This window comes from Hyperoodon ampullatus (assembly GCF_949752795.1).
Source record: "Hyperoodon ampullatus genome assembly, chromosome: 4".
NCBI classification, from domain to species: Eukaryota; Metazoa; Chordata; class Mammalia; order Artiodactyla; family Ziphiidae; genus Hyperoodon; species Hyperoodon ampullatus.
In genome coordinates this window covers 8,171,420-8,192,135 of record NC_136917.1, presented here as the reverse complement: position 1 = coordinate 8,192,135, position 20,716 = coordinate 8,171,420, and the positions used below count along the sequence as shown (strand labels likewise).

The 20,716-nt window shown below is 35.7% G+C and overlaps 2 protein-coding genes across 3 annotated transcripts in view; one reads left to right on the top strand and one right to left on the bottom strand.

The window, feature by feature from the left end:
* Nucleotides 1-9,423, bottom strand: part of HMMR (hyaluronan mediated motility receptor) — a gene marked incomplete at both ends in the record, with an annotated part of 43,704 nt that extends 34,281 nt beyond the window's left edge. The window contains 5 exons of the mRNA XM_079702212.1: nt 344-532; nt 3,538-3,585; nt 5,495-5,577; nt 6,017-6,115; nt 9,378-9,423. Coding sequence (XP_079558338.1) covers nt 344-532; nt 3,538-3,585; nt 5,495-5,577; nt 6,017-6,115; nt 9,378-9,423 — 465 coding nt within the window. The remainder of the gene's footprint in view (nt 1-343; nt 533-3,537; nt 3,586-5,494; nt 5,578-6,016; nt 6,116-9,377) is intronic.
* A 634-nt stretch (nt 9,424-10,057) lies between these two features.
* Nucleotides 10,058-15,928, top strand: NUDCD2 (NudC domain containing 2; the record flags this gene model as incomplete). 2 transcript variants are annotated; one of them, XM_079702607.1, is made up of 4 exons in its annotated part: nt 10,058-10,285; nt 12,817-12,865; nt 13,076-13,227; nt 15,442-15,928. In XM_079702607.1, the coding sequence occupies 4 exons, from the start codon at nt 10,097-10,099 to the stop codon at nt 15,523-15,525; spliced, it is 474 nt and encodes a 157-aa protein (XP_079558733.1). In that variant the 3' UTR covers nt 15,526-15,928. The 2 variants fall into 2 exon arrangements, with proteins under 2 accessions (XP_079558733.1, XP_079558732.1); XM_079702606.1 differs by having other exon boundaries at nt 10,097-10,285; nt 13,151-13,227.
* Between the last annotated feature and the right edge of the window lie 4,788 nt (nt 15,929-20,716).

Below are 20,716 nucleotides of genomic sequence, written 5' to 3'. Positions count from 1 at the left end.
TATGCTATCATTTATTTCAGAGAAAGATCTTTAAAGATACTTCTAGATATAAATTCTGCAACATTTATTAGTGGCCTTATTTATTGGGGGTGACTTTGAAGAAGGTGAGAAAATGTCAGACATTAAAACAAAAGGTAAACTTTTTTGTTTATAACCTCTTATGTGCCAGGCACCAAAATAAAAAAGATGCAATAATAATTCCTACTGGAAGCAGCTTAATACTTAAAGTACACTTAGTGAAGGAAAATGACTAAACTAGGCCTAAAATTCCCAAATAGCTATATGAGAAAAAAAAATGTTTATTATTTATTCAATTGTAAATATTATCATGAGGTTCAAATACCTTAGATTTTAGTAGCTCATTAGTCCTGGTTAATTCAATAAGCTGTTTTTCCAGTGAAGCATTACTTGCAGAGAGAGATGTTTTTTCCCTGATGGCAGCATTTAGCTTTGCTTCCATCTTCTCCAACTCAGCTTCCAGATCCTGGATCCGCTTGTCTTGAGCACCACGTTCCTGCACAAGAACACGAATCTGTACAGAAACAAGGTGATGAATGAATAATTCACTGACTACTGCCAACATAATCACTAAATGCTACTGATAATCAAAATATTAAAGTTCTAGACAAACTTCTCATTGTGACATGATGCTCTTAGATATTCTTAGCTGTTTTAAGCAATCATATTTATTTTATGACACATCTTGTAAAACTGTAAGCATTTTAAGAACAGAGGATTTGAACTGTCATAAACTTCTAGGTGTAATTAAACTGTTTATTCACTTTTAAGGTATTTCTACCTATAAAAAGTCTTCTTTACTCTAGTTCTAATTATAGGAAGTCAAATTATAGCTTGAAAGACGAAATATCTTTTTCATTTCTGGGAAAGCAGCACTGGGCTTCTGAGTAGGATATGGTAGGCATCAGCAAGCCATCATTCCTGCTGCAATTACTAGGGAAAAACCAAAACCTAAATCAAAAACACACACTTGTCAACAGAAAATGTGGAAGCCAGAAGACAATGAAATGTTTAAGAATGTATGCAGAAAATCTGCCAATCAAAAATTCTATTCCTAACGAAAATATCCTTTAAAAATACGAAGGTGACATACAGATGTTTTCAGAGGGGAAAAAAAAAAGGCTGAGAGTATCTGTCAACAGTAGAACTGCATAAGGAATTCCTAAAGGAAGTTCTTCAGGCTGAAGGAAAGTGATCCCACGTGTTTGTAAGATATGCACTTTAAGGACATAGATTGACAATAAAGGGATTGGAAAAGATTTACCATGTAAACATTAAACAAAAGAAAGCTGGTATGGCTATGTTAATATCATACAAAGTAGACTTTAAGGCAAAAAATATTACTAGGAATAAAGAATTTTATGGGTAAAAGATTATTTCAAGAGGAAGACATAACCTTAAATTTGTTGTGCACAACAAAGTAATATCATAACTTCAAAATATACAAAGCAAAAACTGACAGAATTAAAAAGATAAATAGACTAATCCCCAGAGCTACAAATTTAAAAATACCTTTCTCAGTAACTGATAGGATAAGCAGACAAAAATATCAGTAGAGATAAAGACCTGAAGAAAACTGTTAAACAACTTGAACTAATTGTCATATATAGACCACTATAACCAACAAGTGCATGTACATTCTTTTCTAGTGCACATAAAACATTTACCCAAATAGACTATTAGCTGGGTATAAAAGTATCAAGAAAGCACAGCTGCATTAAATCACATGCAAAGTATTTTCTACCCTTATTCATACTAATCTCAGTATTCTAAGCCAATTGCTTTAACTAAAAATATATCAAGCACCACTTATATATACAGCTGTGAACTAGATGCTAGGGACTGAACAAGCTTTAAGATTCCCTACCATAAGATTCTTTATGCCTACATTATTGGTTTAAAACCAATGTTGATAGCACATGATAAAGTAGAAAAAAGGACGCTGAGATTATCTACATCACACATTTTTCAGTTAAAGAAACTTAAGCTCCAAAAAAGGACTGTAAACTCAAATGCCTACATGACCAAGCAGATAATATAAATAAGAGAGCCAGGCAAGGACTGACTGAGCAAATGTGGGGTCTAAAGAAGGCAACGGATGCAGAAACTGTGCTATCAGATCTTCTAATTTTGCAAGAGAAGTCAGAAATCTGAATTTGTTTTGCATGATATTTTACTTTAAATATTGATAATTAATTCAAATTAATCAAACAAACAACAAATACTGTGGGGCTTAAATAAAATAGAGCTGTATTTGTCAAAAATTTCTATTCTAAAAGATTAAGTAACTGATACAAATTACCAGTTCTAATCCTGGCACTGCCACTCACTCACCAGCTATCTCATAGAGACTCGGAGACACTCAGTTGTTATATATCTAAGTATTAACTCCTACATCATAGGCATGTATCCTCAATAAAATGATAGCCAATATTACTAAAATAAATACAAAAAGGATCAGAGCAACAAGGGCAGAGATTTGCAAAGTTATTTTGACATATTCTTGATCTTAAGCCAACATTTAACTGTAATCAATAGTAAATTTTAATACGTCCATCAAAAGAATATGTCTAGGGGACTTCCCTGGTGGTCCAGTGGTTAAGACTCCACGCTTCCAATGCAGTGGGCACAGGTTTGATTCCTGGTTGGGGAACTAAGATCCCACATGCTGTGTGGTGTGGCCAAAAATATAAATAAATAAATAAATAGAAAATTCTTTAAAAAAAAAAGAATATGTCTACTAGAAAGAGTTGCTCAGTAATGGAAACACAGAAAAAAGACTGCCAGAAAAGCAAAGCTGGCAGTGATCAGCCTCACCCTGCTTAGGGAAGTAGGCAGGTTTTTTTAGGTCAGCTTTGCTCAATAGAGATTTCTGCTACGATGGAAATGCACTGTGCAGTATGGTAGCCACTTACCACAAGTGCCTAATGAGCAGGTGAAATGTGACTAGTGGAACTGAAGAACTGAATTCTTAATTTTATTTAAATAGAGACATACGGTGAATGGCTACTATATTGGATAGTACAGGCAGTAGGTCACTTTATCCTTGAGGAAGGCATATACCTATAGTGCAGAGATGCAGTAAGTTAGCACAACTCCATCACAATTCAAATAACCTGCTAGGATTTCATGCTCACCAAGTTTTCTAGCTAGTTACTGTCTTAACACACAGATAACTATATAGGAAGAGTGTATGCTATGAGTAAAGGTCAATATTTGATACACGTATAGTTGTAATAAACTAACATATTGAGTTTTAGTTATCAGTTTTTCATGAAGTAGATTATCTTGAATACGTCCCTTGGTATGCTAACAAATTGCATACCACATTGACAACCAAGCTCTAAAATATGATATCCAAGCCAAGGATTGGTTACCCTGTAGGTACTGGCCTGGATGGTACATATGCCTCCCTATATGACTCCTCAAATAGCAACAGAATCCTTGTCTCTTAACTATGTGTAACTCTTTTTCCATTATATTGCACTTACTTTTCAGTAAGTTGAATGTACTGCTTACCTCTTTTTCCAACATCTTCAAATCTTTTTCATTCTTTTGAGATTCTTTCTATTTGAAAATCAAAGAACAGAGACAATCAAATTTAAGTGCCACAAATACCATAGCCAAATTTGATTTTTAGTTATCAGAAAAGATTGAGGGTTCCAAACATTTCACTGACTCTATAAAATACTTTGTAGGTGATTTACCTAGCAAATGAAGGAAAAGGTTCTTCAAACCTTAAAATATTTTAGGCCTGAACATTTTTACCCCAATAGATGAGGCTTTTGCTAACAAGTCCACTGAAAAGAACAGGTCCTCTTTTCTAATGTTAAACAGCAATACATTTTAAATACTTAAGTATGCTATCTCAGAAAAAAAAAGACTCTTAAAAAGAGAAATCAACTTAAACTTAGATCCCAAATATGAAAAAAAACTACAAGTGCAAAAACATAAAGAAAAACTGAAATAATACAAACTGATTCTAATCTACTCATTGCCTTTATTCTCAATGAGATGTATTTTTACATATCTTTTTATATCCAATAGCCTTTCTGAGATAATGGCCCAAAACAGAATATCTATCTTTTCCATCTAAAGATGGAAGAAAAGTCATAAACACCTTGAATAAAATGTGTTTCATATATTTCTAAGTTGGGGAAGGGCCACCAGTCTCATGTTTATTAATTTCACGCCTGATAGCATTTTCTATCAAGGAAGGCCTATTACATAGGAGTTTTACACAAACTTGTTTGTAATTTAGTTTTAAATTTTGGAACTGTTTCTCCAAGAAATTTGAGTCAAGAAATTTACATCAATTTCCAAGAAAAGGTATCTGTATCAGTGCTGCCCATAAAAATATAATGCAAGGTATGTACATATTTTCAAATTTTCTAGTAGCCATATTTAAAAGGTAAAATTTTTAATAATACATTTTACTTTACCCAAGATATCAAAAACATTATTTCAACATGTCATTAGTATAAAATTATTAACAAGATATTTTATAGTTTTGGTACTAGGTCTTCAAAATTTGCTGTATATTTTACACTTACAGCACGTCTCAATTCAGATGCTAAATTTTCATTAGAAATATCTATCTATATTTAGATTTCACAAAATATACAGATGAAAAAGTAGATTCACATACCCAAGTTATTCCAAAAACATTTAAGTTTTATAACAACAGAATCGAGTATAAGTTTTTAACTACCCATTAATTAAAATTAAATAATACTAAAAATTCAATTCTTCACTTTCAAGTGCTCAGTAGCCACATGTGGCTGATCACTTCCATATTGGACAACAGCTCTTTTTTTATAGAACAAGAGACTTAGGTAATCGCCAAATTAATGAACAAGAATAAGCTTAACTTATAGCTTTGATTTCCCAACTCTGAATCTTTTCACATTAAAATACCAAGTTGTGCAACTCCTTAAGGAAGTACAACTTGCTTTATGAACTAATGGAAACCGTAATAGTAGGCTCTTGCACAAGCTATAACATGAAGTTATTAAGAATTTAATCTCCTACCACTCCTTGGCAGTTTCTGAGTAGCAAACCTCTTTTAGGCATTAGAAAGTTTTTTCCTTTTTCTTCACCAATATTTACTCTTCTGCCAAAACAAATAAAACAAAACCAGAACAACTCAAATTATGGTAACTAACAAATCAAAGCATTGCATAATTTTTAAAGGCTTACTAAGTATTATAAAATTTACCCAGCTATAGAAATGACTGAGAAGTGGAGACCATTTTGTAATTCTGAACTAAGGGCACATTTAAACACAATATATTTAGTAATGACACAGGCAGGTATGTAAAGTTTGCTAGAGTTCCAATGATAATGTTTTACTAATTTACACATTTACCAATAACCTTAATTTCTACACTTAACCCATTCTAGTCAAATACAGTACCTTTCAGAAATATTTTCATATTACAGTTTATAAACCAGCTAGAATATAAGAGCTCCTTACGTTTAATCCCGAAGTCTTAACTCTTCTTGCTGAAGCAGGCAAGGTAGTATCTTTGTCAACATTAAGATTTTGTTGAGATTCTGCTATAAAACAAGTTGTACAGGTCATGGTTTGTGCTTACATATTTGAACCACAGACAAAACACAATTCCCAAATTCCTTATAGCAATATAAAGTTATTCTTTTCTTGATTGTACATTTTCAAATAATTAGTTGCACAATATTTTTTACACATCTTTTTCCTGATTTTCCTAATATTCTTTCTAATATTCTCCAACAGAGAGTTAAAGTAACCAAAAAGGAAAACTACATATCTATGGCATCTTGCTTAATTTTCCTGGTTATACAACAGTGTAATGATGAAAGTTGACCCTTCTGTAAATCTATCAATTAAGAAAAATTAAATATAGGTGTAGCTTCACATTTTTAGAAATACTACAGCATCTTTAAATTTAAATACTGTTTTCTTAACTTCAAAATTTATCAGATCATATAACCATTATTTTATTTTGGGATCAATTACCTTTTTGTTTTTTAAACCTTTGTGACTTCTGAAAGGATACTGGTCCTTTTAATACTTCTGAAGTTTTAACATCATAAGCACCTGGAGATGGTGCACATCCTAGAGGAAACATAAAATATTAAAATCTCATCTAATGTGACTTATGATCTTAAGTTAAAAACATGTCTTACAAATATTATATGATATTTATATGTGGAATCTAAAAATTAATACAAATGAATCTATATGCAAAGCAGACACAGACTCACAGACATGGGAAACAAAAACTTATGTATACCAAAGGGGAGCAAGTGGGGAGGGCAAATTAAGTGTATGGGATTAACACATACAAACTACTACACATAAAACAGATAAGCAACAAGGATCTCCTGTGTAGCACAGGGAATTATATTCAATGTCTTATAATAACCTATAATAGAAAATAATCTGAAAAAAATATAATTGAATCACTTTGCTGTACACCTGAAACTAACACAATATTTTAAATCAGTTATACTTCAGTTAAAAAAAAGTCATAGTAAAGTGAGTAATATAAATGTAAAAATACTATTAATAAATTGCTTCTTTTTCTAATTTAAAAAAATGATATAAGTGAACTTATTTACAAAACAGACTCACAGATTTCAAAAACAAAGTTCTGGTTACCAAAAGGGAAACATGGGGAGGAGGGATAAATTAGGAGCTTGGGATTAACATATACACACATACATATCTATATAAAAATAGATAACCAACAAGACCTACTGTATACCACATGGAACTCTGCTCAATATTCTGTAATAACCTATATGGGAAAAGAATCTAAAAAAGAATGAATATATGTGTATGTATAACTGAATCACTATGCTGTACACCTGAAACTAACACAACACTGTAAATCAACTATACTCCAATAAAATTTAAAAAAATTGCTTCCTTTATTTTCAAATGTAAAAATAGCACCCATTTGATACTAGGCTTCTCTGTGAAGAATAATATCATTATCTTCCCAAATGACCTTTACTTCAATTGGGTCAAAGGAACACAGACAACCAAGCAAAACAACAAAGACAGTTCTGGGATGAAAATTGTGTCAGAACAAGCAATACAGCTTTGTTATTAAGGATTGAATATAAGAAATAAAATATTTGGAATCAACTCTACTCAAGAGAGATTCACTGAGGTAACTATCAGCAGATTTTAGAAATGAAGCAACTAAAATTGTCTAGCCCTCAAGATTTAGCTTGGAATAAAGTGACGATCCATCTCTGTCTAATATCAATACACCAGAAAATTTATAAAGCCATGTTATGCAAAGTACAAACTACTACATTAGACTATATTTCTATGTTCCAGCAATTTATACTGTATAACCTCATGTAACTGGAGTCCCAAATCGAAGGCATTTCAGAGTGCTTATGCAAAGCTGACTTGAGATCCGGCTCTTACTTACTTTAGATCTCAGCCTGGAGGTCGCCTCTTCGTTTTCTCCAAATCCCCAAATCAAGCTAGAAACCTCCATTCCACAGCAGCCTACGCATATTGTTACTATACAGAATTTCTTGCAGTTTTGTAATGGGTTATAATAACATACTTATCTATCTCCCATCTTAGACAAAAAGGCTTGAAGTTAGGGACAGCCTCAATCATGTCCCTTTCCTCAGTATTTAGCTCAGGGTTGAGTTTGGCAGTATATCAAAGAAAACAGAAAGTTACTTGTGATGTGGGATTGGGAATAGAGTTTTGTATAGTAATCAGCTAGATCGATGTTCAAACCCAGCTTTGCCTGCCAATCAATAGATAATACTATATGCCAGGTACTTTGCAGTCATAGGGAGAAGATGATGAATAAGAACATTATACTCTCTCCTTTTCCAGTCTAGCTTTAAGACCCCTGGAAAGTTATTTCTATTTGAGACTGATTCTTCATTCATGAAACAGGAATAAAAAACAGTATCTACCTCATACTTTGGTTGTTAGGATTTCTGGAGTAATACGAGAAATCACTACAGTGCCACACACACACACACACACACACACACACACACACACACACACACACACACACACACACACACACACACACACACACACCATCAAATAAATGGTAACTTATTACTTTTGAAACTGTGAGCCTGAAATTTTGTGTAACTGGCAAAAGCAGTTTAATCTATTATAAAGCAAGCAAACAAACAAATCTCCTAAAAGACACACTGCTGACAGAACTTAGAGTAGGTTCTTTGAATGTCTGGAAAATTATATGGTTCTTGAGTCTTCTAATTAAAAAATATGCTTGTGCTGATCCATTTGCTCCCTTGACCTTCCTTTGTGAGCAGAGGTCTTTTCCATTTGCATTTTAGCTAATAGAGATTGAGGTGTAATGAGTGACTGTTAAAAGTGTACATTATAAAGGAAAAATCATGAGCTTTGATATTAAGCTCTGTCACTTACAGGCTGCTCAGTACAGTTACAAAACCCCTTAGTGTCCTCAGCAGTAAAACGAGGACAATATCAGTACCTGCCTCACCTGGCTGTTGGCAAGAATAAACCAGATCTAATAGGGAAGACCTTAGCATAGTCCCTGCATACAGTTAGTAGCCACTAAATGATGAATGCCTTACCAACCACATGGAAGCCTTCATGGTTATTGTGCTTTTGCACAGCAGTGGTTAGGAGCACAGGATGGGTTCGTGGAGGCCTGGTTTCAAGCCCCAGTTCTGACAGTTTGGATTGTGTAACATTTAGCAAATAGTCTCCATCTCTTTATCAATAAAATAATGAATAATAGGGATTTGGGGGAATTAAAATAGAATAATCTATGTAAAGACTTAGTGTGGTGCCTGGGGTACTGTCAAAATTAGCTCCCATTACTTCATCTATAGTGTTTTCACTAAGTGCTACTGCCATAATTTTACACCCATAAACTGCCTTTACTAATCTTCCTTCTTTTACGCCTGAATGGGATATCCAAAAGAAATCCACAAGTTCAAATCAAAAGCAATAGTAAAAAAAAAATATATATATATATTTTTAACAGTGAGGCCTTCGGACTTGACCAACAAATCTATCAATGCTTCCTAATTCCTATTCCCTTCCCTCTGCTTTAGTTTCTCCACAGCACTGTTTATTGGCTGCATTCTCCAATTGAATGTAAGCTTCATGGAGCAGGGATTTTGCTTCGCTCGCTGTTGTAACCTTATCATTCTGAATAGTGCTTGGCATGTAGTAAAACCTTAGCATGTGTTTCAGGAAAATGAATCAATTAAGTGAGCCCCATCCCAGCCCTAAAAACCGCCTTCTATTTGCCTCTAATGAAGGGAACCAAGAGGGGCAAAGGGCGTGAGAGCATCTTCTGTCCCCCAGATCCTTTCCCCGTACGCACCAGAAGGGTCATTGAATCGTTTCAGGGGCGCCTTAGAAAAGGACATGCTGACGACCAGATGCACAAAACCGAAGGTTTCTAGGGTGCTCCTCGGCAACTTCCTGCGGCTTGCTAGGCCCTATTCGCTTCAAATTCAAAACTCCCCGCTTATTCCCCACCCACCCAACTTTAACCAATCGGAAAGCCAAAGTCTTGGGCACACCAATCCAGGACGGGAACATCCATAGAGCATGCGTACTCGGTTCTAGCAGCGTCCAATTAGGTGATCTGTTTAGGTTACCATCCAGTAGGAGACTATTACTGTCGCCTCTCGCCCCTCCCCCTCCCCCTCCCCACGGGCCCAACCCCTACTGGCGTTACTCAATTTTAATGACGCACCAGCAGCATTTGCGCAAGCGCAGTCCACATCAAAGAATTTTCAGTCGCTTTTGACGTCATATTGGTGGCAATGTAATGAATTCTGACTTTACTGGTTCCAGCTCTCTCCCATCGTTCCTTGGATGTAAACTTTTCCGGATTTCAGTTCGTTAAACCTGGGTCCTGCCAGCGTCCTAAATGGCCCCTGAAAGGGAAAAACGAACACGAGCGGAGACTTCAGGTTACATTCCTGCGCATGTGCAGTGACCCGAGCGGAGAAGCCGGGGCGTGACTCGAACGCGGAGATTCCGTGAGTGCGCTCAGTTCGCTCGGTGCAACCGGGGCCGGGAGGCGACTGGAGTATGTCAGCCCCGTTTGAGGAGCGCAGTGGGGTGGTTCCGTGCGCAACACCGTGGGGCCAGTGGTACCAGACCTTGGAGGAGGTGTTCATTGAAGTTCAGGTGCCGCCAGGCACTCGCGCCCAGGATATTCAGTGCGGCCTGCAGAGCCGGCATGTGGCGCTGGCCGTGGGGGGCCGCGAGATACTCAAGGTAGCGGCAGGTTGGGGCTTGTGCTCAGCTTCTTCCCGGCCCCCTCAAATCTCTGAGTGCTAGAGTTGATAGTTTCCTTGGAAAGACTGGTCTGCGGAGGCCCCACCCTCAGGGCCAGTCCTGAGTTGAGGTGGGAATTTGAGTACGCCACTTTCCCTTGTTTCTAAGCCAAATGAAGCTGTTTCTTTTGTTCCTCTGCGGGTCTTCAGCCGAGAACTGCTTAACTAGATCGTTGAAGGAACAAATACTTATGGTACCTATACTTCTAGGCACTGATCTCGGTGCTAGTAGGACAGCGGATATACCTATATCCCCCTCGTTCGAGCCAGATAATGTTCCCGCACTCAAGAGAGGTTATGCTCTTGTAGGGAGTCATAATTAAACTAATAAATATTTAGGCAGTTATATGAAAATAAAGGATAAAGATGTCAGGATGAGGATTCGAAGGTGATGTCAGGTGATTTATTTTCTCATCTGAAATTAAAAAATTCTCGTTTGTGGAGTGGTTAAGCAGTGTCAAGAAGTTGTGAAGAAAATAAATATCCCTTTTATTCTCATCAGTACCCTTTGGATCTGGTACCCATTTTTTCCTTGTTAAAATGTATAGTTAAATTCAGTTAAGTTGAGGTTAGATTTCTTTCTCAGATTAGATGCCCAAGGTATTTGATGGCAGTGTTGTGTAATGGTGAAGGGATACTACTTGGTAAGATACCTGGCTTTGTCATTTTTCCAGTTTTGTAACCTTGGGCAAGAGATCATTCATTGTTTAAGCCTTCATCCACAAAGTGGGGTAATTATAGTAACTTTCTCAGGATTGTTTTGTGCATAGCATGGTGAGCGAAGAGCTTGGAGTAAGTAGTGACTGGTATGTAATAAGCTCACACTACGTGTTAGTTATTATTATTTTATATGAAAGCGTTTTGAGTGCCTCAGAGAAAAGGAAGATTCATGTGAAAGACGTTGATTTATGTCAGCTTGGATCTTGATGACCTTTCTGAATAACTGTGCAATTTTGTGCGGTTTACTGAACGGTGATTTAATATTACACTTCAAATTTACTTTAGTAAATTTAGTTAATTTGCAGTAGCTTAGGGAATTTAGCAATAACTCTAACTCTAGGATTTTAGACAAGTAGGATTTTTTCCACTGGTATTGACATGAAAATAATGTGTTTTCTTTTTTTAATGTGACGTTTTAATTTCATTTCCTACAACAAATCAAAATGGATTTTAGCAGATGCATTCTCTTTTAAACTTATATTTTGCTTCTTTCTTAAAACGAGTTTCTGAAAAATCAGTGACAACTCATCTGACCTCAGATGTACAGTATGTGCTTTAAATTTTTTTTAATGCTAAATTGCCCTACAAAGAGATTGAACCAGTTTTATTTATTTATTTATTTTATTTTTCTTAACATCTTTATGGCGTATAATTGCTTTACAATGGTGTGTTAGCTTCTGCTTTATAACAAAGTGAATCAGCTACACATATACCTATATCCCCATATCTCCTCCCTCTTGCGGCTCCGTCCCACCTTCCTTATCCCACCTCTCTAGGTGGTCACAAAGCACTGCGCTGATCTCCCTGTGCTGTGCGGCTGCTTCCCACTAGCTAGCTATTTTACATTTGGTAGTGTATATATGTCCATGCCACTCTCTCACTTCGTCCCAGCTTACCCTTCCCCCTCCCCCTGTCCTCAAGTCCATTCTCTATGTCTGTGTCTTTATTCCTGTCCTGCCCCTAGGTTCCTGAGAACCATTTTTTTTTTAAGATTCCATATATATGTGTTAGCATACAGTATTTGTTTTTCTCTTTCTGCCTTACTTCACTCTGTGTGACAGACTCTAGATCCATCCATTTCACTACAAGTAACTCAATTTTGTTTCTTTTTATGGCTGAGTAATATTCCATTGTATATATGTGCCACATCTTCTTTATCCATTCGTCGATGGGCACTTAGGTTGCTTCCATGTCCTGGCTATTGTAAATAGAGTTGCAGTGAACACTGTGGTACATGACTCTTTTTGAATTACAGTTTTCTCCGGGTATATGCCCAGTAGTGGGACTGCTGGGTTGTATGGTAGTTCTGTTTTTAGTTTTTTAAAAGTTTATTTTAAAAGACATCATTTCTTCTTAATATCCACAAGAGAGCTCTTCTTTTAGTTTATTATAGTTGGTAAAGTTAAAGCATTTCAGATATTAACTTCACATTTGGCCAATCAGTGATCAGTAGTATTTCTTCATCTTCTAAAAATTAAGGAGCCCTGATCTTTCTGTAGAGAGCCCTGTGTTCTTTGTCGTAGTATATATTCTGTAGTGTAAACTAGGTTCTGTTTCACTTGTTAGGAGGGAACTTAGGGTTGAGCACCTATCAGTGTGTTGAAATGGTATAAAATTTGATCTCCCTACTCTAAACAAATTAAGTAATTATATGTGGATTAGATGGGAAGTAAGGTAAGTCTTAAATCATGAAAACTTTATGAAAATTAATGGAATTTCTTTATTTTTAGTACTCATATGTTTATTTTTCAGGGCAAACTCTTTGATTCTACAATAGCTGATGAGGGAACGTGGACTCTGGGTAAGGGTAATCTATTATATTTCTTAGAATCTTTTTAAAAATTAATTTTGTCTTGGAAATTAGTATGTTTCTCCCTGCTGTAGATTTGCAGCTTTGCAAGATATAGTAATGTGTTGAAAACAATTGTATGTCAAGATTCCCTAATGATTTTTGAAAATACAAATTAATGATTAACTCTGATTTCTTTGTGATTTTTGTTTGTTTGTTTAGAGGATAGAAAAATGGTCCGTATTGTTCTTACAAAGACAAAGAGAGATGCGGCAAATTGTTGGACTTCTCTTCTAGAATCTGGATATGCAGCTGATCCTTGGGTGCAAGACCAAATGCAGAGAAAACTTACATTAGAGAGATTCCAGAAAGAAGTAAGTCAGATGAATGTATGAATATGTATAGTTAAACATCTTAAACTCATAGAATAATTATTATTTGAAATTAAAACTCAAATGTGGTTTTAAAAAATTACTAAAATTCTTCAAAGAAATTTTTTAAGTTAAATGGTTAGAAAAATGACTGGCCTTTCTATATATGGATTTGCACGCCTCAACTAAGACGTCCTCATGCTACAACTAAGAGCCTGCATGCCGCAACTAAACATGCCGCAACAAAGACGCTGAGTGCTGCAACTAAGACCCAGTGCAGCCAAAAAAAAAAAAAAAAATGTCTTTGGTCTCTTTCCCTACTAGTACATACAGATAAAATTCATTACTTTTAACTGCTTTAGAGTGTTCCCTAGTTTGAGTGTATCGTTATTATTTAGCTGTTTCCTCTTTGATGAGATTTAGATTTTTCTGTTTGTGTCTATTTCAAACAGTTTGTACTTTCATCTCTGAAAATATTCAAATTCTCCTTTAAGATAGATATATGGGAGAATTATTACTGGATCAAACCACTGTTAAAGTTTTGATGGATAATTTCCATCTATATGATGGTGATTCCCAAACGTACGTCTCTGGCCTGGACTTTTCTCCTGAATGTTGGACTTGCATATCCAGCTGCCTATTTAACATCTTCACTTTTCTGTCTAATAGACATGTCAAACTCAACATGTCCAATGTGAACTCCCTAATTTCCCTCCCACATTTGTCCTACCTATGGCCTTCTCATCTCACGTGATGGAAACTGGTTGTTCAGATCAAAAAAATCTGGGGAATCATCCTCCATTCCTCTCTGTCTCACACCCTATCCAATTGTCAGGAAACCTTACTGGCATGGCCTTCTAGATGTATTCAGGATTTGACCACTCATCACCACCAACTCTACTACCACTCTCACCTGGACCACCTCTAACGTCTTGCCTGGGTTACTCTAATGACCTTTTAATTGTTCTCTTTACCTCTACCCTTGCCAAGCTACCGTCTTCTGAAAATAGCAGGTAGAGCAGTCCTTTTAAAATGCATGTCAGATTATATCACTTCTCAGAACTCTTTCACTCAAGTAGAAGACAAAGTCTTTTATAAGGCCCTGGTCCTTGATCTGGTCCTCCATGGTGTCTCTGACCCTCCTCTCCTATTACTGCCCCTCTCATTCATTCTGCTCTAGCCATGCTGGCCTTTTTGCTGTTCATTAAACATGCCTGGCCTTTTGACTGCAATGGTCTTCTCCCAAAGCTTAGCTAATTTCTTTACTGTTTTCAAGTCATTTCTCAATGAAGCATACTTTGATCATTCTATTTAAATACTCTAATCTCCTCATTTTCCTTACTTGCCCTACTTTTCTTCTTTTTTTTTTCCCTATACTATAGCACTTAGGAACTTCTAACACACTGGATCATGGGGTTGGCAAACTATGGCCACTGGTCAAATCCAGCCCACTGCCTGTTTTTGAAGGAAAGTTTTACTGGAACACAGCTATGCTTATTTGTTTGTGTATTGTCTTTCATATAGCCACAGCAGAATTAAGTAGTTATGACAGAGACTACATGACCTTCAAAACCTAAAGTGTTTACTACCTGGCTCTTTATAGAAAAGCTTGCTGACCCCTGCTCTAGGTAATTTAGGGTTTATTTTTTGTCTCCTCCTCTTAGAATGTAATCTCCACCAGAACATGGATCTTTGTCTATTTTTTTCATTCTTAAATTCCACGTGCCTCTCATGGTGTCTTCTAAACAGTAGGAACTCAATAGATGTTTGTTGAATAAATGAAATGCCTCTAAAAATACTGACGCCTGAGGTAGTACTTACTTACTCCATAAGATTGTTGTGAGGACTGAGTATTTTAAAATATATATAGCTCTTAGAACCCTGCCTGGCATGTAATAAGCTCTCAAAAAATGCTAGTTATTAAAAATCTGTTTATACACTGATGGTAAAGTATATGTTTGCCCATACACTTGTCAATATTGTAATATGCATATTGATCTTCTAAATATTTGTAAATATGAAAGTTTAAAAAGTACCTCATAGTTTTAGGTTCCACTTTGGTGATTACAGTGAGGTTTGATATCTTTTCACATGTTTATTGTCCATTTAGATTTCCTTTTTTGTCAATTGCTGGTTTATATCTTTTTACCATTTTCCTTTTGGGTTACTTATATTTTTCCTTATAAGTTTTATAATGTTTTTTTCCATGCTTTTCAGAATCCTGGTTTTGACTTCAGTGGAGCAGAAATCTCAGGAAACTACACTAAAGGTGGACCAGATTTCTCAAGTCTTGAGAAATAACTGCCATCTTGCTGCATTTTGTGGATCCTAGCAGATGTTGCCAACTTAATGAAAGGAACAGATTGTGTGGTGGAAGAAAAATGTGAATGTCTGCAGTTAACAGATTGCAAAATATATTTAAATATGGTTCTAAAAATTGCATTCAAATATGAGTTACATAGGAAACATCTTAAATACTGTACGAACTATTCTGTTGATATACGGTAACTTTTTTTTGGACTTGTTTTTGCTCAGCATGAAGTTTTATATGCTGCATTTTACTAATTTCATATTTAACCTGTATTTTTAATACAAAAGTCTGTAGGGTATAGACCATGTGAAATGACAGGGTGCCATCAGGGAAAATTAAGTTTTTCTTTCAATAAGTGTGATGCAGGAATAATGTTCAATAAACTTTTCTAAATAGGAATTGTGTACCCCTTTGTCTAAGTGTACCAGTTCATACAAGGAAATTGTATTACTGGAAAAAATTTTCAGAAAGGAAAAAACAATCCACAGATATATTCTAAGTTAACTTTAAGAGTTACTGAAAATTTCTGAATTAGTATATTATTTCTTGAGAGATGCCTTTAAATCAAGAAATTGAAAAATAATTAAAAACCTATCAATAAGAATAGATTAGTGCAAAAGAGAATTGGTGAAGTGAATATGGTTATTGGGTGAATCCTTTGTTAGTGACAAAAACAAATTATAGTCAATGGTTATAAGTCAGTGACATCATTTTGATCTCCAGTGATCCAGACATATAGGTAAGAATTATCTTGAAGTTTTACTTCATCCTTTTTATGTCCTTTCTAATTTTAAATATTTTAAAAAGTCTTAAATGTATTGAAAAGTTACAAGTACCCAGAATTTTGTTTTCTTCCTGACTCTTCAGGTGTGTGTGTAAGTTGATAACTTGATTCCCCATCACCTCTGAGTACCTTAGTGTGTATTTCCTTTGAAGGACATGCTGCTACATAGCTACAACACAATCATTAAAATCAGGAAAGTAGCATTGACACATTATGACCACCTAATCCTTGGACCTTCATTCCATTCAAGTTTACTTATTGTCCCAATAACGTTCTTTCTAGCAAAAGGGTCCAGTCAGAATCATGCCTTGCCTTTATTTTATTTTTTTTGCTGTGCCACATGGCTTGTGGGATCTTAGTTCCCTGACCAGGGATTGAACTTGGGCCGCCGTCAGTGAAAATGTGCTAGGTCCTAACCACTGGACCGCTAGGGAATTCCCCATGCCTCGCCTTTAATATCAGGGTCTTTAGTCTGCTTCAAACTGGAACAAGTCTTCATTTTAACCTTGACTTTTACAGCCTTGGCTATTTTGAAGATTACAGGCTAGTTTTGTACACCTCTGTCATTGTGAATTTTGTTTGATATCTCTTCATGATTAGAATCAGGTTATGAATCTTTGACAGGACTGTTGCAGGAGTGATGCTGTGTTCTTTCTGTATCCTAAGTTACTAATTTCAATTTGTCCTTTTTCTGATAGTGTTTACTGTTGGCCTGCCATATGTGTGGGTTTCAAATTCTCAGATTCAACCAGCCAAGGATAGAAAATAGTAAAAAAAAAAAAAAAAAAATCCAGAAACTTCCAAAAATGCAAAACTTGAATTTGCCTTGCAACAGGCAACTAGTTACATGGCATTTATGTTGTTTACAACTATTTACATAGCATTTACATTGTATTAGGTATTATAAGTAATCTAGAGATGATTTAAAGTATTGTGGGATGGATGTGGGTAAGTTATATGCAAATACTATGTCATATTATTGAGCATCTGGATTTTGGTGTCCGAGGGGGATGCTGGAACCAATACCCTGTGGATACTGAGGGACGACTGTACTTAGATCACTGATGAAGTGGTGTCTGTCAGTCTTCTCCACTATAAAGCTATTCTTTTCATGTTTATGGTTAAGTATTTTGTGTGATGTAGTTTCAAAGTACCACCTTGTTTCTCATCAAACTTTAAATTTATCTATATATACTCATGATTTCCACTTTATTCATTGGGTTAAAATCTATTATTCCCATTACTTTGATCCTCAAAATCTTTTCTGGATTCGGCCAGTGGAAGGTCATTGTAGGTGGCTTCTATGCCCTTTTGACATGTCCCCATCATTATTTAAGCAATTTCTTATTCTCTGGCATAAGATATACCAGACTTATTATTGCTTTCCCTACCCTAGCACAGGAATCAGCCATTTTCCCCAGGAGCCCTGGTTCTCTAGTGAAGAATGGTGTTTAGAAGCCAGGTTCTATGTGTTAGTGAGTAGTTGCTGTTGGTGTGTGTTTATTATGCATATATTTACATCTATATATTTATGTATATATTGAAAACCATGAGTTCACACTTACTTTCATTTCTGATCCCATGGGGTTCATTTTTGCTCTCTCCCTTTGTATAAAGCTCCTTTCGACAGTGAGATACTTGATCCCTATTATCCTTAATATATTTGGTTCACTATTCTAGGTCATCTTCCCATGCGAATACCTTTCTTACTCTGCTCAGGCTCCAAAACCCTATGCCAAGCAGAGCTAACCCGCCTCACCTACTTGGATCCTAATGCCCCACTCTGGGCCACTGCAGCCCAACCACACCCTTCGGCAAGATACCTATGATGTTCATTTTACCCAATAACTTTAGGAATGAGTTGTTGGAGAAGAGGCTTTTTTCTTTGAATTGGCTTATCTATGTGACATTAAAATTTTTTAATATTTTGAATAAACATACAGTAAAATCAACTTTTTTTGTTTGTAGTTTTGTGAATTTTAACTTATGTAAAGATATGTGTAAACACCTCCAAAATCAGGAAATTGACCGGTTCAGTCAGCCCAAAAACTCCTTCATGCTTTCTCTTTATAGTCACACCCTACTCCTAGCCTCAAACCCTGGAGTCCACTGATTTAGTCTCTGCCTCAGTATTTATTTTTCAAGATCTTCATTTAAATAGAATCATATATAATCTTTTTAAAAACATAGCTTTGAGATAATTCACATACCATATATTTTACTCATTTAAAGTGTATAATTCAGTGGTTTTTAGGATAGTCACATTAAGTTCAACCATCACCATCGTCAACTTTAATTTTCATCACCTCAGAAAAAAACCCCCACCAAATCCCTACTTTTTAACTATCACCCCACCCAGCCACCCACACCCAGCCCCCTGAAGCAGCCAATAATTTACTTTCCATTGAGTAGATTTCTCTGTTCTGGATATTTCATGTACCTGGAATCATAGTGTGGTCTTTTGTTTCTGGTTTCTTTGACTTAGCATAATGTTTTAGAAGTTCATCCATAGTATGTGTCAGTGCTTCTTCATTCTTCCTGGCTGGCTAAATAATACTCCATTTATGACTACCACATATTTATCCATTTGCCAGTTGATGGACATCTGGGAAGTTTCCACCTTTTGGCTACTGTGAATAATTCTGCTATAAACATTCAAGTACAAATTTTTGTGTGCATCTGTATTTTCATTTCTTACCTAGGAGTGGAATTTCAAGTTTTATGGAAACTGTTTAATCATTTGAGGAACCGCTAGATTGTTTTGCAAAGTGGCTACACCATTTTACATTCCCACCAGCAGTATATGAGAGTTCCAGTTTCTCCACATCTTTGCTAACATGTGTTATGTGACTTTTTGATCCTAGCTATCCTAGTGAATATGGAATTGTATCACATTGTGGGTTTTTTGTTTTTTTTGTTTTTTGGGTTTTTTTTGTGGTATGCGGGCCTCTCATTGTTGTGGCCTCTCCCGTTGCGGAGCACAGGCTCCGGACAAGCAGGCTCAGTGGCCATGGCTCATGGGCCCAGCTGCTCCGCAGCATGTGGGATCCTCCCGGACTGGGGCACGAACCCGTGTCCCTTGCATCGGCAGGCGGACTCTCAACCACTGCGCCACCAGGGAAGCCCAGGAACCTTCTTTTATAAAAGTTTTTCTTTCACCAGTAATTCTGTACAGTGTCTACTTTATATTTTGTTAGTTTAAACGTCAACAGTTCAAAGTCATATATTGTTTCAGTTCCAATAATAATTAACAAGTGATCTAAGCAGATTAACAACCACCTGCTGGAATACTGTTTAATTAGATAATAGGGTTGCACAGAACAACAGGTGGGCTGAATCTGAGGGTGAATTTGTATTATGGATAGCCATAGTAGTGATGAATCTAAATAATAAAAGCGACCAACAGTGTATAAACACCGACTTTTGAATGCATATTAAGCATATTTAATTGTCATCATCCTGTGTCTATCTTTAAAAAACCATTAGAAAGGAAAGTGTCAATTAGGTAATAGCCAAAATCTTATAAGATATTTTGTTTCTCCTGCCATGCATCTTACTTTTGTGATAAATTTAAATACAGTGAGTGAAGACAGCTTTTTATTGTGGTTCTATTATCACAGTGCCAAAATAGTTAATTAAATTAGAAGAGAAACAAATAGATAACCACCCAGCAAAGGAATGCATTTCAGTAACTTTATTGAAAGGTATATCCCTTAGTACCAAAACATAACAGTAGTTGGTTAGGTTACCTCTGCCAACTCAAAATTAACACTGATGTATTCAAAATATTGAAATTTATCAGTCTTTTGGGAAAACTGGAAAGTTATCCATAAAACATGGTTTACAAAAGTATAAGATACACTGTGGTTCTTTGGTTTATTTTCCAATGCATATCTCCCCATAACATGATGTCAAATTTGGGTAGAGCCATCCTGGATGGATTCAGGCTACACATTATACTAACTGTTTATAACACTTTAACACAGTAGATCTCCTTAGGTTCATGAAATCCTGAACACTACCTCAGCAACCTTATAATTATGAAGTTACCTACTTACCTTTCTTAGTACTTTCTTTTGGCACAGTAGGGGCAATTAATGAAAGTATATTCTCTCCCTTTCAGTAAAATTCTAAATTAGAAGCAATGACAGTTTCATGAAAACAGTGCTTAGTAAAAACTTCTGGAGTGTTAAATCAGAAAGTTTTCAGAGTGGCGTTAATTTGAGTTACTACTACAATAAAAACTAATTTTCTAATTTTCTTGATGGGACTAGACTGAGGCAGTAAATTTTGTATAAAACTTTTTAAATCATGGATATAAACATCACCTGTTTTCTAGAAAAATATTAAAGGTAACTTAATATGCTGAAATTAATAGGTCTGTAGTTTTGCTTTAT